Source organism: Lissotriton vulgaris, chromosome 3_1 (genome assembly GCF_964263255.1).
Source record: "Lissotriton vulgaris chromosome 3_1, aLisVul1.2, whole genome shotgun sequence".
NCBI classification, from domain to species: domain Eukaryota; kingdom Metazoa; phylum Chordata; class Amphibia; order Caudata; family Salamandridae; genus Lissotriton; species Lissotriton vulgaris.
Window position 1 is genome coordinate 803,726,281 of NC_141689.1, and position 17,094 is coordinate 803,743,374.

Here is a 17,094-nt window from a genome sequence, read left to right on the forward strand (position 1 = left end):
ATGTATATAGTTAAGGGAAGTAGGGGCTTCACCATTGATTTAAATAGCAAAGTCAAATCAGCAATTTAAAACTGCGCTTCCAGGCTGCAGTGGCAGCATGTGTAAGAAAACACACGGGGCACCCTACTAACATGGCACCAGGGTACGTACAATTAAACAAAAAACAGTGGTTCCTGTGGATACTAAATGATTGATATTAAAATATATATATCAGCACAGTCGCAATAAAATGGGGGGTATATGAATGTCAGAGAAAGAAGGACATGTAACACAGAGGGTATAGAGAAACAATTGGTTTTATATATAAAAATTCACATTTGTTATACATTTTCTGTGCAAAGTGTCCCATGTGACAGAAAGTGAAACATTTGATTATCGATTGTGACTTTTTTGTGACATAAGAACAAGGTTTCAATATTATTACAGAAATTACCATTCAATGGATACACAAAAAGTATCTTTCTCTACACCCTCTGTGTTACATGTCCTTCTTTCTCTGACATTCATGTACCCCCATTTTATTGCGACTGCGCTGATATATATATTGTAATATCAATCATTTAGTGTCCACAAGAACCACTATTTTTTTTGTTTAGCAGTGGCAGGCTGGATGCCATGTTATGCTTTGAAACACCGAGGGTGACACAGTCAGTGCAGCAGCCCATTGGTGTGAAAAAGCACTGTAACATATATGCACCATAACTTGTATGCCCTGGGTACTACGGAACCATATACTAGGGACTTACAAGTAAGCTAGCTTATGCCAATTGGGGGTAGCCAATTCAACATACATTTTGTCAAGGTTTAGAACACTAGCACTGACGTTTAGATGAGCAGGCCTCATTGCACTCTAATAGCTAAAAAGCTATCAGCATCAATCGAAAACTTTGGGGATGATCATACAAAAAGAGTTATTTCCTTACACAGGTGTGAACTTAAGTTACCCCCATGGCCTGTGTTGTGGGAATACCAGCTTTGGAGTCAATCCTGTTGTGACATACTGCTTTCCTCAAGAGAAGAGGGGAGGAGGCACTTCAAACGAAGCAGACCCCCTAACATAAATTTCAAAGACCCAGACACTAAATCACATTTATTTTGTGTCTGGAAATATACTATATAAAAAGTGGAGTTTGAGACCCTAAAAATTGCAATCTGACAAGCAGCCAGACAGGCTGTTTGAGGAGGGAAAGCTCTGCAACACTACTGCCTATGACCAGAATTGGGGGCAAAGGCCCGCTTGTCTCCCTGCTGGGTGTGGGGACATCACCCAGGGAATCCAAGACCACCTGACCTGGAGCATCATCGCCTGCCTGCTTGCCAAAACCAGTGGTCCCTGTGAGGAAGATAACAGCGCTGTAGGAAACGAGGTCCAGTGAGGAATCCGATTGAGTGGACTTCCATTACAAGGTGTTAGGAAATGGCTGCAGCACCGATCGGGTCGTTTCCCGTGTGCAGGAAAAGTCGGTGACCCCTGTAGGGGAGGACCACTTCTAAGTGACTAGTTGTGTACATTATGTCGATAGGGCTGAAGCTCGTGCAGCTAAGGATCGACAACCCCGTATGGCAGGAGGGGCTGATGCATGTGAATTTTGTTTAATACTGTGCTGATCCGGTTAGAGCCTATGTACAGCTAAGGAACTGCAACTCTGTATGCCAGGAGAGGCTGCTGTGAGGACACCTGCTGTGGTGAGCGGCTCAGTGCCTGTGTACAGTAGGTACATGATGACCCTTATGGCGGGGGAGGGTCACCAGAACTAGCCACAACTGTTTACTGACCCAGAGCATCGTCACACGAGTGAGGCCACTATGGGAAACCCCCTTGCATCTACCCCCCAGACGAGGGATCAGCACCGGGAACGCCTCATTATCTTCCCCCACATCTTGGGAGAGACCAAAAAAACTGCTTGCAATTATGAACTGTGAGGAACCTCCGGTTGCTGCAGGAGCGAGACTGCATGTGAGGAGATTGTGCTCCAGCCCTGGCCATGTGCAGTGAACTAACCTCAACCAGCCGCTGCTGCACCGATGCTCACAGAGCAGACATGCTCAGGAACTCCAAGTCCGCAGGTGCAAGAAAGACTGAATTTAGGCCAGTCAGTCCCAGAAAACCTGCTGAATAGATAGCGTGTCAGCACTGGATCACATCTGACTAGAGAAAAGTGTACCAGTGGACTCTTGCAGTAGTGGCGCCTGAGGGAGTGCTGCGGGTGGTGGGGCGGGGTTGGGGAGGGGCAGGGTATGGGGTAGTTCCCTCTGGCATACGGCCAAACTGAGGTAAGTACATAAATGAATAAAATTACATTGCGCATGCTGCATTTCCATTTATTTATTTATGTACTTACCTCAGTTTGGCCTTATGCCGGAGTTTACTACCCTCCACCCTGCCCCTCCCCGCCACACAGCACTCCCTACAGGAGCCGCTACTGGACTCTTGAGTCTCAGACTGCTAGTTGGGCATACCCTGGATGTTAAAAATCACAACAAAGAGACTAGGGAATGAGCCTTCTCTGACTCCCCTTAAACTCACAAAAAGAGAGAAGGACTAATAAAAACAGGGCCAGGAATGTCAACCCAATTCGAATTGAGAAGTTCTTTTGTTCCTGCCCCCTCCACTATGCAGGAATAGTTACTTAGTGAGAAATAGAAGAAGAGGCGAAATCAAAAGTAATTCCCTGAATACAAGCAGTTGAAGGTCACAAGTCATCCAATCAGATTACAATGAGGAAGGGTTGCTCCAGAGGAGGGATGTAGTAACGTTCTAAGTAAACGGAACAATGGAGACTGGACGCAGCAGAGTCCAAAAAGGTAGATGTGACATCACTACACACTTCTTCCCTTCACCTAAAAATAATAAAAATGAAAAGAACGAGAATGTACAAAAAGTATTCATGTAAGCACATAGTCACCCAAATAAATAGGCGGTCTGCGGTCATGACACGGGCATGAAGCCTCATCCCCTGCGGATGCAGAAGATGTACCTGGCAGAAAGTTTTGAGCTTCCCCAGCAAAATGCCCCATTCCCCCCCTGGCCACCACCACCCAATTCATTGTCTTTGATTCCAATATTACTCAAAAGCCAAAAGTCATCAGAAGTCTTAACTGAACTCTTCACATCAGCATCAACTACCTTAGGTGTCAACTCCCTTTCTTTGCGAAACAAAGCTGACTCTGCGCTTATTACGATTGTCTAGGACAACATAGTTCTTGAAAACCTGCTTTACTTTGAATGGCCCCCAAAACTTGGACAGGCCGCAAACAGTCCTGCCATGTCTGATTTTGACTAAATCACCGGCACTGATGCCAGAAGCTCTATTACCGTGGCCAGACTCTTTCACTATGGCCGGATTTGGCAAAATAAGCCATGCAGGAAGAAGTTTGGTGCCAGGCTTCCTTCCCCACATCTTCTTGAACTGACAAAACCCAATCACACTGTGCACAGTTGTATGATGCGCCCACACCATTTCATTTACCAACTTATTCACATTCTTCCCACTTTGGATGGCCATGGAAATGGTACCTTTGACCATGCGATTTGCCCGCTTAACCATTCCGTTGGCTTGGGGGTTGTACAAAGTAGTGCGATGATGTGTGATACCGCACTGGACAAGGAAATCTCTAATTTCTGTGGATATCAATTGGGTCCCATTGTCCGTGATGAGGACAATTAATTCTGTGGTGGCTGCTGTTTTGCATAATGGGGAATCTGTTCCTCCCTCTAAAAGGACCAGTTGTGTCCCTGGTCTCCCCCCATGACTAATGGGGACGGGGATGTGGCACTTAAGGGTCGTATTTTTGCAGGGGTCAGGTCTTTGGGATGTTCTTCTGCACATTTGCTCCATCCTGTTGTTTCCAGAGTCTGGGGTTGTTGTAGTTTCACAGTCTCAATAGAGAGAGCCGGTGTCTTACCGCTCCTCTCCTGTGTCTTGTTTTGACTTACCAGGTTTTTTCACCACAAGTTATCCTTGCGGGTCTTTCTTGTTAAGTTTCCGGCCTCGGTGAGAGTGGATTCTTTGTTGGCTGGCATATCTTCTCAGGGTCCTGATGTTTCTGGGGGTGCTTCCCCATCGGAACCGGGTGGTTATCTGATTTCTGCGGCGGTGTAACGCTCTTTTGCCACTGCCCATTTTCTTGTTTGTGCTGCTGCTTGTTCCCCCTGTGCCATGCGGTCATTGTAGGGTGTTCCAGTCATTGTTGGACTGGGCGGGGACGTTTTCCCACTCTCGCCCTGATGGGACAACGGGTGCCGCTCCTTTCTATCATTTCCTTTGATTTCTTGAGCCTATGCATGTTCCACCCTGTGACACACCTGATCTCGTTTGTTCTAGGAAATTAAGGGTCGCTCCTAGTTAGTACCTGGTTGGATGGCAGCCTGGGAATACCTGGTGCTGTAGGCTAACGTCTGTTATGGTTCCGTTTTTGGACGGCCGATGATGCACAGAGGGGTTTGCTACTGCACATACCTCTTTCTGGCATTCAGCTTTTTGGTGCTCCCTTGGTGGATATGGTGAGTGATTCTGCACTTGCTCCTGCTCATCGTGGGCAGGTTCCTCCCCCCTTTCGTGGACAAGGCCATGGCCGAGTGCTCCTTCCTCTGACAAGTCCTGTTTCCCTTCCAACTCTTCCTCCTCTTCTACTCCCTCCTATTCATGTCAGGGTTGCTCCGGGAGTGGGTCCTGTGGGAGGACGGCTGTCTCTCTTTGTGGTCGGCTGGATGCAGTCTGTGTCGGTTCACTGAGCTCTCCTGGGGGTGTTGAAAGGGTTTCTCCTTTGTTTCCTCCTGTCTCCCCCAGACTGTTTCGGGTCACTCCTTGCACCAGAGTCGCTCTATGATTGGAGTGACTGTTGGGTGCGTCCGTGCCTTGTAGAATATGTCACTGTCGTTCTGCTACTTGTGGATCAGCGGGGGCTGGGAGTATACTATATTCTCTTCCTGGTGGGATTTCTAACAGGGGTCCTCTGACCGGTGGTGGGTCTGCCTTGGTTGGATTGATGTGTTAACCCCATCAATATTCAAGTTGGTGTCCTTGCAGGTGATCCAGCCTCTGCTCATTGTTAAGATTTCTGGATTCCTTTGGTTTGCGGGTTGCTTCTCTCCATGTCCCTGTCCTTCTGGTCTCCCATAAGTTTCTCTGCCTCTGCGTGATTGGCAGTCTTCTCAGTTCAGTGATTTGCCCTTTGGCCTGTGTTCCTCCCCTTGTGTTTTTACTACAGTTCTGGTCCCTCTGTTTGGGCTTTTACATGGGAGGGAGTTTGGGATCTTTCTTTACCTGGATGACTGGTTGATTTCCCCATGTCCAAGAGATGCCTTTTCCTCAAGGGTCAAGGATTTCTCATAATTCCTGGTTCCTTCTCTGGATCGAACGTACATTGGGGCTCACTTTTGGACACTGTTGGGTTTGGTGTTCATGCCTCATGCACGGACATTGCCTCTGAAGTCGGTGTTTCGATCTCTGGTGTCGCGGACTTGCCCTCCTGTGTGACTTTGGTTGGAGGTCCAGGTATGCTGTCCTACTCCTTGTTGGTGGTTCCTTGAGCTCCTCTCCCTTTGTCTCTTATGGTGAGATATATAATTTTTCTCATTGGCCCCCCTGTGGTCAGGATTTCGATCGGGGGGTTCGTGTGTCTGCCCAGGTGAGGGTAGTTCTTGGTTGGTGGCTGGGTGGCGGTCATCTGTCCAGATGTTGTCCATTTCTGTGTGTTCCCTCTTGGGTGGTCACTACGAGTGCTTATCTGTTAGCCTGGGGGTGCTACTATGGATGACTCTTCTATGCTGGACTGGTGGTCTGTGGCTCTGCTTTCTTTTTTCTCTAATTGTAGGGAGCTGAAGGCTGTTCGGTTGAGTCTCTTGCTGTTTCCTGACTTGCTGGAAAGTCGCCATGTTAGTGTCCGGACAGACTCTCATATTGTCCTATTCTGCTTCTACCTTCAGGGGGTTGCAGCGGTTGTTCCCTCTGTTGCCTCTGTCGCCTCATTTGTTCCTGGATGGAGTAGTAGTTGGCCTCCCTGTCTGTGGTTTCTCTCCCGGACCAGAGTACTGTGGTGGTGGTCTATCTGGATAGGACCTTTCCCTCCATGGGGTCTTTTTCTCCATACCAGATCTTCCAGATGTGGTTTGAATGTCTGGTGATGGGCTTGTTTGTATCTTCGGTCCATGCCACGATCCGTTGTTTCTGCACATTTATGCCTTTTCCATGGGCTTGGAGGATGGATGCGATGTCCTTCCGGTGGTCCAGGGGCCTGTTGTATGCCTTTCCTCTGGTTCCCCTGATTCCGGTGGTTTTGCTGAGGTTCGGGGGATAGGGGCATTGGTGCTTCCGGGTTGGAGCCGCTGCCCGTGGTTTCCTCTTTTGTTGGAGTTGGCGATGCATCCGTGTTGGCCCTTGCCATTCCTTATGTTTGTGTTGATGGACCCTCTGGTTCCTCTACCGGGGTTCCGGTCCATGGATCTTCTGGCTTGGCTCTTATACAGTGTTCCCTGTTCCTGAGTAGTTCATTTGGGTTGCGGGTCTTCTCCAACTGTACAGGCGCCCCTCTCCTTTGCTATCTTACGCTACGCATTGGGTCTCCTTTGCTGTTTGGTGTCTTCGCTATGGTTGGTCTGTTGTTGGTTTGGATCTTGCTCGGGTCCTGGAATTTTTTTTTGGGGGGGGGGGTCGGTTTTGGTTGGGCTTGTCCCTTTCTACCCTCCATCCTCTTTGGGTTGCCATTAGCGCTTTTCATGGTCTCCCTTTTGTGTCTGTGGGGCCATTGGTGACTCGTCTTTTCGAGTCTCTGGCATTTCAACACCCTCATCCTGTGTTCTCTCCTCCCCGTGGGACCGTCCGTTAGTGTTGAGGGTGTGGCACGGGGTTCTCTTGGGTTATTTGGAGTTGGGGGACTTGCTGTTTTTGATGTTATAAAGGTTTGGGTGCTCTTGTGGGTTCCCCTTCTTTTGTGCCTACGTGCGCTCTTTATTTCGTCTGACGGCGGAGATGGTGCTTACCGTTGTCTCCTTTGCAAGCTTTTTGGTTGTCAATTGGTAGGTTTGGCCGGCTCTCTTTTTTGTGTCTGTGGTCGAGTCTGTGGTTCCCTCTTGTCAGTACCTGGGGCGTTCTACTAGTTTTGTTGCTGTTTCTTGGGCCACCTTTGAGGGTGTTTCCTTGGAGGATTTTGCAGGGCAGGCGCTTGGTCTTCCCCTCTTGCCTTCATGTGTCGTTACCTGCTTGTGGTTGGGGGTGATGCGTCTGTTACCTTTGTCTATTCAGTTCTGGACTCTGTGGTTTTGCTTTTGGGATGTGTGTCTCTCTCCATTGTTGTCGATGAGGTTCTTTTTGTACTCCCTTCCCTGTGTGGGCTATGTTTCCTATCCATGAAGCTGATGTTCCTTTGGTATCTGCTCATTGATAACTACTGTGGTGAGGAAGACGAGGAGGAGGTAATGCCCCGATACTTACTGGTAATCTTCATTACTCAGAGTCCTAGTCTTCTGCACCACAGTATAGTTTCCCTTCCCTCACGGGCCTCTGTTGTGGCTTCATGTATCCGGCTTTGAGTGTCAGGTCGTGATGTGGATCTTGTATCCTTTTATATGATTGTTGGTTGCCACTGGGGGCCATATTGGAGGGATAGAGAGACTAGTATGTTAACTTTTGCTTGGAATTTCTGTAGGAGAAGAATGCTCATTGATAATTGCTGTGGCGAGGAAGACTAGGACTCAGAGTGATGAAGATTACAGGTAAGTAACCGGGGCATTTCTTTGGATACCAATTGATTCCCATTGTCCATGATGAGGACACAAGGAAGACCCTCCTCTTGGAAAACGACTTTGAGTTTCTCAATGGTACTATGGGTGGGGACTTCTCGCATGAAATGCACAATGAGCCACTTAGAGTGGACATCAACCATGACCAACGCATTCTAAAGTCTTTCATCCACTCCACATCCAGTCCATGCAAACGGTACTCCATGTTAATCCAGGATCCCATCCTCTTTGCCAAAAATGTAGTAATGACACCGGACACCAAAGCGTTACAGGAACAGACGTTTATTCACCAGTAAGTTCCTCAGAGGAAACATAGGAGCGTGTTCAATCAAAGCCAGCCAAACACCAACTGTCGCCAATGGAACAGCGCGTCCCGAACGTTCTAAGTAAACGGAACAATGGGGACTGGACGCAGCCGAGTCCAAAAAGGTAGATGTTACATCACTACACGGGACAAAGAAAGATTTAGCAGAAAACAAAAGCTACTGAATAGGAAGCAGAAACATTAGAAAGACAAGAAAGCCGTCCAATTACGAGCAAGGAGCTCCCCTAATGTCCATTATCTATTTATGTTTTAATGGATTGGCAACAATATATCTTCGACCGCAAAGAGCTACAGCTGCCGGTGGGCGATGTCTACCAACAAAAATAAAATGTAAACATATAAAAGCCGTGGTTCAGCTTAAAAGTACTTAATAAATCCGTGATAGGGTGCAGAAGACCACCTTTCCCAGGCAAGACCTTCGTCGGAGGGGAGTAAAGTTTGATGTAATGTACTAAGTGGACACAGTGGCTGTCTACGTGAAAGCACGCAAATGAACGAGTGTTAAACACACCCGTGCTGGATCCCTGGCCGCTGCCTAGCCAATGAAGGCTTGCCGGAAATATATCGAGCAGAGGGAGAATGCAAAGAAAATAAAACTGTGATTGTTAGTTTGACAAACGCAGACCTTGTAGGCGTGTGCTGTGTGTATCAGATCGGATGAGCATGCTGGAGGAGGGGCCAGCAGGCAGGGACACTGATCGGCTGTTTGTTGGAGGGCGGTGATTCTGGGGTGGAGGGACGGGGCAAAGATGCAAGTTAGAGAACATCCCGTTTTGTTTTCTTTTCAACTCTCATCAGCTGAAATCTTCTACCGTAAGGTGCACCCCGCTGAGAGAAGGCAGATCGCACACATGAAAACGCCCATTCAGTACTGAGAGACCCACGATCTACTGTTACAGGCGCGAGAGAGCGCGGGAAGCCGACGCCTGGCGTGTTTTGCTTTTCGTTAAAGGGCTAGCACCAGCGCGTCACTTTTGGACTGAAGCTCACTAGTGCTGCTGCAAGCGTGTGCTATCCGAATAGGAACACGCGCCCATTTTTTGTAGGACTGCTTTTTGTCTTCCCTCATCTGACCCCAAAGTCGTTAATTCCAGGTGCGCCAAGTTCCGTGCTAGGCTGATGCTGCTCATCGAGTGGTGAGACTCAGACTGCACCCCTTCTGGCGGCCCCTGCTCTCAGCGGCTGCACCCATGCTTCTGGCCGCTCTCTCCGCTTGCGCGGCGGCGCTGCTGGCCCTGCACCTCGTGCAGCGGCTCTTCTTCCCCTACTTCTGGCTGGACCTGGGCTACCTGCTGAAGGTGCTCCGCAGCGGGCTGCGCGTGGAGCTCTACAAGCGCAGAGGTCGGGTGGAGACTGTCCTGGACCGCTTCCTGGCCGTGGCAGAGAGGGTGCCCGACAAGACTTTCCTGATTTTCGAAGGGCAGAGCCACACCTACCGGCAAGTGGACCGCAGGAGCAGCCGGGTAGCCCAGGTCTTTCTCCGCCATGCGTCGTTCAAGAAAGGGGACACTGTGGCCCTGCTCATGAGCAACGAGCCCGACTTTGTGCACGTCTGGCTGGGGCTGGCCAAGCTGGGCTGCACCGTGGCCTTCCTCAATGTGAACGTCCGCTCCAGGTCGCTGCTGCATTGTTTCAACAGCTGTGGTGCCTCGGCGCTTGTGGCGGGGGCAGGTACGTATGATGTAACTTCCGCAAGTGACTTCAAAACCATAGACCTAGTTTAAGAAAATTGAAGTTTCTTTATACAAAGCAATGGAGATGTTAAGTAGCTTTAATGCTATGTGAAACCGCTAGTTAGCCCAGACGCTTTGCCAAAGCACTTCGCATTCTGGGATTTGTACTTTCGCCTTCAGCAATTTACACATTTATGTTAAATTTCCTGTATTCAAATACTTGACTAAAAGCCAGGAGTCCTGAAGTAGATCGCTCAGTACATCCTGAACTTGTGTTTCGGATTCTGCGAGAGTTCCTCTGTTAATGATTTTGAGCTCAAATGTCCCCTAGATTTGTTTAAGATCACATGCATTCATTTCACAACATGTCAACGTTACACTCATCGTCATCTGACAGTGTTTACAGCTGTCACGTGGTCACGTGTCGTGTGTTAACCATAACAGTACTCTGCATTCTATGAATGGCTTTCATTTTCCCCGTTCACTGTGTCTTTCGGAACGCTGCAAAACTACCAGTACACTTGTAGGAGCAAAATGCCACTTTATGAGGACAGATAGGCAGCAGAACTTCACAGTTAAATACGTCTTATAGCAAAGCCCGCCTAAGTAATACTTTTGAACAGCATATTAAATTCCCCCAACATGAACCCCCCCCCCTAACCAAACAATACAAATATTCAGCATCCTCCCCTTTTATTCAACTCATCCCACACCTGACCCAATATTGCTCCCCTATGCACCATCTGCCAACGACCTCCCGGCAAGTACCCCAACTCATCCAGCCTAGTGCCTGAGGACTGTGTCTGCCTGCTAACCAGGAAAATGCCGAATTCAGGCACCCCCCCTCCTTATTTCGTATTTTTCATTATTTGCCAGCTGGCTGTGCTCCAGTAGCCCATGCAATCTAACACTAGGAACAACCTGTTCTTCAAAAACCTCAACGCCGATGCCGTACAACAAGGTTATTAGCTAGCTTGCCCCTCATTTCCACAAAGTAAAACTCGTTACCAAGAAACGGCAAATGTACATCATTCTGACGAATAAAGTGAAGTCCTCTTTTGTAATAACACTGTGCTCGATCAGTTCAATACATCTAGCCTGGCAAAAACCATCCACCTCTCTGGTAACTTTCTGCTTGGTTTTCCCAACCGTGTTATATTTTAATGCATCTCGCCAATCTCTTCTGGGAATCGGTGCTGTCCAAAAGATGAATGCCCCTCATCAAACCTCCCAATCTTTCATAAATAACTTTTCATTGCTTTTATCAAACCTAATCTCAAAAGCTGCACCAGTTCTTTTTCACCTAACTAAATTAATAACAGATCTGGGTAAGGCCATACTATTGCTAAATTTGACAACTACTGCAACAATTGACCCTGTTTTGTTTACCCCTACATATTTGAGTTCAAAAGCCCTGGGTTTTCTTGAACGTTCATGTGAGTTTGGGCGTGGTACCCCCCCTCCCCCCCCCCCCCCCCCTCCCCAACTCCGAGAACAGAATCAATTATGCAAACGCCTGGAGAGAAGTTGGAGAAGGGACTTTTCGAGTGCGGAGAAAATTAAATATAGAGAAGCCATTAAAGCCTATAAGGAAGAAATTAGAACTGCCCAAGCTGAGTATTATGGAGAAAAGATTACCTCCGCTTTGAACTCCCCCGTGACATTTTCAAAATTGTGAAATCCCTTCTCAAACCCCCTGCGCCCCCATTGCTGGCGGAGGACATCTTAGGACGCTGCACGAAGCTGACACATTTTTTCCATAAGAAAATTGATGACGTCTATTTCACCTTTCCTCCCTTATCAGCTTCTGTAACTACCCCCGTAGAGCCTCTCATTGAGACTACCCCTCTTATGGATATGAATTCTTTAAAAACCTACATGGAGTAGCTGAAATCTGGCTCCCCAAGTGATGTTGCATCCCTCATGACTCTCAATTGGGTCTTTGACTCTGTTGTCCCAATTATTTTGGATCTCATCATCATTTTGCTGTCCTCGGGGATTGTTCCGTCCTCATGGAAGTGAGCTATGGTCAGAGCCCTACTGAAGAAACCCCCCCTTGACCTTGAAGTGTTGGCAAACGACCGGCCTATTTCACTCCTACCAGGGATTTCAAAGATATGCGAAAAATATGTTAATTCCGTTCTCTCCACATTTTTGGAGGTGAACAAACGTCTTCACCAATCTCAAACGGGCTTTAGACCCCAACAAGGCACGGAGACAGCCTTGTAGCTGTGGTCGAAGAAGCCAGGAACATTTTTGGCGGGTCCGCAGTTATCATATTGCTCAACCTCAGTGTGGACTTCGACACTGTTAATCACCAACTTCTGATTACAAGACTTAAGAGCGATTGGGGTGACAGGAATTTTACTCAAATGGCTTGAGTCTTTCCTGGTAGACCGGTCATTCCAGGTCTTTGAGGGCAACGTTAGCTCCAAAAGAATGCCATTACGATGTGGGGTGCTGCAGGGCTTCTCCCTGAGCCCCACACTCTTTAATGTCTATCTGCGCCCTCTGGCCGAGGTGGATAAACCCTTTGGGGTTAACATAATTTCCTACGCTGATGATACTCAGCTGATTGTGTCCCTCAACAGTCTGGACAATGTTAAGAGCAATTTAGCCAGCTGCTTTGAAGTGATCTCCGCGTGGATGGATGACTCCTTCCTAAAGCTGAATGCTGCCAAAACTGAGCTGATGCTCTTGGGTAAGACCACTAATATGGACATCAGCGTCCTTTGGCCTAAATGTTTAGGGGTGTTGCCTACCCCCAAAACTCAAATAAAAAGTCTTGGGGTGTGGCTGGACCACAGCCTGAACTTTAAGGAACAGGCGCGCAGGGTGGCAGGTACCTGCTATGGCATCCTAAAAATGATCAGGAAGGATCTTCCACTTTTGCCGTATTCTGCAGGGAAACTTTGGGTGCAAGCGTTTATCCTCTCGAGGCTTGATTATGATGCCAATGTGCTTTACCTAGGGTCTCCAGCCACAACCATTAAAAAATTGCAAATGATTAAAAACTGTGCGGCGCGACTTCTGATGCAGGTTCACAAGCATGAATCGGCTAAATCTTACATTATATCCCTGCATTGGCTTCCAGTGGCTGAGAGAATCCAGTTCAAGGCTTTGTGTATTGCCCATAAGGCACTCTCAGCTAAGGCCCCTCCGATTCTTCAATCCATTTTCTCCCCTTACCTCCCTAAAAGATCTTTGCGCTCTGAGAAAAAACATCTAGCAATAGTTCCTAAAGTATACCGAGCTCTGAATGGGGGACGTCCTTTTTCCCTCATCACGGCCAAATGCTGTAATCCGCTCCCAGATCATATCCGCCTCGAGGCCAATCATCTCTCTTTCCGCAAATAGCTGAAGACTCTGCTGTTCTCTAGAACTTCCTGATCGCTTGACTGTTTGATGGCTTTGTCTCTAGCGCTGGGAGGCCTTTGGTAGCCATGCGCTTTACAAGTGTATTCATTCATTCATACTCTGGTACCCACTTAATGAAACAAGTGTTCAGTAACCCAAAATGAAAATATTGCCATGTCTTGATGTTGCTACTACCTAGAACAAAGAAAAAATAAGTTGAACAATGTTTCAATCATTGTAAATCTCATATTAATTGTTTTGAATCAAGCACAAGCATAATTCTTATGATTGTGGCTCAAAATCACATGGAAGATTGTCCGCCACATATATAGTTTACATTTTTTTTGACTGAGTTTTATATAGTGCAAACTTGACCTGGCATCGGGTGTCCGAGCGCTTTACATAGCACCATTTGCGATACATGAGGACGCATTCATTTTTGTTAGGCACGGGGAGATTAAGTGATTTGCCCAGAATCATGTTCAGCGTCATTGCCGAGATTCAAACCTGGTTCCCCAGATCGGAGGTCAACCGCCCTAGCCGTTAGGCCAACTCCTCTCCCCTAAGGATCAGATTCAGGTTCAGATTTCAAGCTTTTTATAAGTCAGTCAGTCAAAATATCTTTATTCGGCTGACTTCCAGCCATGAAAGAATGCATCCTAAAAAACATTTAAAATATGAATTTAAAAAAAAGTGATGCAGACAATGAATGATGTGTTTCACAGCAGTGATAATTCATAATCAGAATGTTATAGTCATAATCAATAAATTAAAATTTCTACGCAATAGCAACATAAACTAGGGACAGGGTATGATGAGTTCATAACAAACCCCTGTCCCGTGGGCAATAGGATCCAATGATGAATCGTTAAAACAAATAAAATCATTTCCCAACAATATCACGCAAACGAACAGAAGAAGAGATGCATCTATAAATAATTTAGACGGGTGAATTCAACATTTAAAAGATGGAGATGATATAAAGCTGGCAGACACTTCCTAATGTTTAAAAACTTTAGGAGAGGCATGATAAAATCACGCCTTGGCTTAATGTAAAGTTGACAAATAAAAGGAATTGGAGCTTGCTCTGAGTGGACTAGGAATCGCACAGAGCTAGTTTGGCATCACAATAAGCTTTGCGGAGATAGGAGACCAAAAGATGCGAAATACTAAACCTAAATCTAATGAGATGAAACAACTTGGTATGACTAAAATAAAAAGAGATACCGCTCAACACCTGAAGAGCGTACTAAGCGAGTGTTCTGAGACGCTCTTTTAAAAAATTTTTTTTACCATCTCTAATTTTTTTTGTAGTTGATTTTAGACAGGTTAGATCCTTTTTCAGTTTTGCTTTTGGTATCTTGGCAATATTAGCTGGATTATGAAAACAGTCCACCAACTCCAGTGACTCTAACTGTTTTTTATATAGCTGAGCCAAGGTATCTTCGAAATGTAGTCCAGTTTACAACAATCTAAGATAATTGCATGATTAAGGGCTGGTTCTTCCATCACCCAGATGGAGTGCCACAGTAAAGTCGGTGCTATTTGTATACTGAAAGACAAAGAGATCAGGCCAAGTTTGCTGTGACGGACATTAGCAGGAGGACTATGGAGGACTTTCAAAAAGCGTCTCATGAAGGTGTTCTCAGCTCTTTGTAGTCCCACCGGGTTACAGGAAAACCATACTCCAGTCCCGTACAAAGTGACAGAACACGAGCGAGCCTTATAGATGTTAATTATTCTATTAATCGGTCTTGAGCCTAGCTTTTTCGTAAATCTGAATACCGCCTCCAGGTTTTGATTGAAACTACTAATCCTTATTTCAACTAGGAGGTGCCAGGTGCTTTTCTGGTCAAAAGAGATTCCCATATAAGAAAAAGTAGGGACATAGGACAGCTTTTCATTTTTAATAAAACACGATTTTAAAATGGTGGGGTATTTACCCACCACCATGGTGTAAGATTTTCCTATTTTGGTCTTAAAACCCAGTCTGTTCATAAAATCATTAAGCCTGGTCACAACCTTCTGCAAACCCACACTAGAGGAGTTGGCTAAACGGCTAGGGCAGTTGACCTTGAATCTGGGGAACCAGGTTCGAGTCTCTGCAATGACGCTGAACATCCTGGGATTCAAGGCAAATCACTTAATCTCCCCATGCCTAACAAAAATGAATGTGTCCTCATTAAACGCAACTGGTGCTATGTAAAGCACTCTGAAACCCGATACCGGGTCAAGTTCGCGCTATATAAAACTCTGTTAAAAAAAAAAAAGTTCTAGACATTAAGACACAATCATCTGCCTAAAGTAATGCCAGGAGATTTCAGGTACCTATCCTGGGAGCTTCCACATTCCCATGGTTAATGTAACATTCTAATTCGTTGATGGATAACAAAATATAAAGGGGGCAAGGACACAGCCTTGTTGAACACCACAATTCATTTTTATGGGAACAGAGTTCCCCGCCCACTCCACATCTGACCCTCCCAGTCGCATCTTGATGCACTTTGGCTAAAATGTGGACTATGGATGGGTCAATGCCCAAGTTCAATATCTTTTTCCATAGTCTCCCCCTCTGCACCCAGTCAAAAGCTGACGAAAGGTCCATAAACCCGAGGTAGAGAGATCCAGGCTTGGCTATTGTGTACTTGCTTATAACAAGGTGCAGATTAAGACATTGTTCGATGGTTCCCAGATCCCTCCTGAAACGGTATTATACATCCGAACATTTCCCGCTGTCGGTTACCCAGGCCTCCAACCGCTCCAATATGACCCTGCCCATCAGTTTGCAAGTGCAGCCATTTAATGAGATGGGCCGATAACATTTTGGGTCTGACCTATCCCCTTTTTTAAAAATTGGGACCATTATTACAGATCCCCCATGATTTAGGAGGACCCTGGGATGCTAAACAACTTAAAATGTTGGTCATCAGAGGGAAAAACCACCACTGGGTCTGGGCTCCCAACAGCACAGCTTAGCCACAAGCTACTAGTAAATATAAAGAGGTGCAAATGCTGCTAATCAATTAGGCAAAATCATATATCAAAAGATCTGAATTAAACAATATGCTTTGTACTCGTATTTGATTTCAGTCATTTTTATTTGACTCAATGCTTTTTTGCTGTTGAGTTTAGTTTCTTTAGTTTTATCAAATGTTTCATTTTTTGAGACCTTATGTACACGACAATTACATTAATTCAAACAACAATTCAGCAAGACATTATATACATTTCAAAAGAGATCATTCAAACCTTCAGTCATACCCCTCTCATACAACCACAGACAACATAGATTTATAAGTAAAAATAAAACGCTGGAATTTCTATTAATCACAGCAAAGCCATCAGTATTTTTTGCTTTTATCAGAACAGCCTATTATTTTTCAGTTTTCTTTGACTTATTCTATCCTTTCGGCTTTTGATAGTCTACGCGTTTCGAACTCGCGTTGTTAGGGAGTTCTCATCAGGACCATAGTCTCTCTTTATTCAGAGCGCATGTGGTATAAATTTCCCCCGACGTAAAAACAATTTTTTATTGTGTTTTTTTTGTCCCACTGTTGAAAGGACTGCCTGGCTCTCTCTTCTGGGCTCAGGCTTCCGTGTCCTGAAGTAGAGTGCTCCCGCCTGCAAGGGTCGGGGCACGGAGCTCTAAGTGGTGGCCTTAGTTGTTTGGATACTGCGTCCACGTCGCAGAACGCGAACTTCCGGGTCCGCGAAGGATCACGGGAGATGTCTCCCATGATCCTTCGCGGACCCGGAAGGATAGAATAAGTATGGCTGCCGCTGCCTAAACCATGTCTAGGGTATTCTTCCAGAACTTGTTTTCTGTAAACAGGCCTTTAAATCTTTTTCTCACTTCTTCATCTTTGCTGGGCATTCAGAGACCGAGGTCAAATGTCAGGAGCTGTCTTATCCTTCTGAGTATTCCCTTCTGTAAACAGGCCTATAAATCTTGTTCTTATCTCGTCACCTTTGCTGTGCATTCAAAGACGGAGGTCATA

General features: G+C 46.3%; 1 protein-coding gene across 1 annotated transcript in view; it reads left to right on the forward strand.

Moving 5' to 3' along the window:
* Positions 1–8,759: 8,759 nt before the first annotated feature.
* The window catches only part of SLC27A6 (solute carrier family 27 member 6), a 541,371-nt gene continuing 533,036 nt past the window's right edge, over positions 8,760–17,094 (forward strand). The window contains exon 1 of the mRNA XM_086961119.1: positions 8,760–9,737. Coding sequence (XP_086817245.1) covers positions 9,257–9,737 — 481 coding nt within the window. The 5' untranslated portion in view covers positions 8,760–9,256. The remainder of the gene's footprint in view (positions 9,738–17,094) is intronic.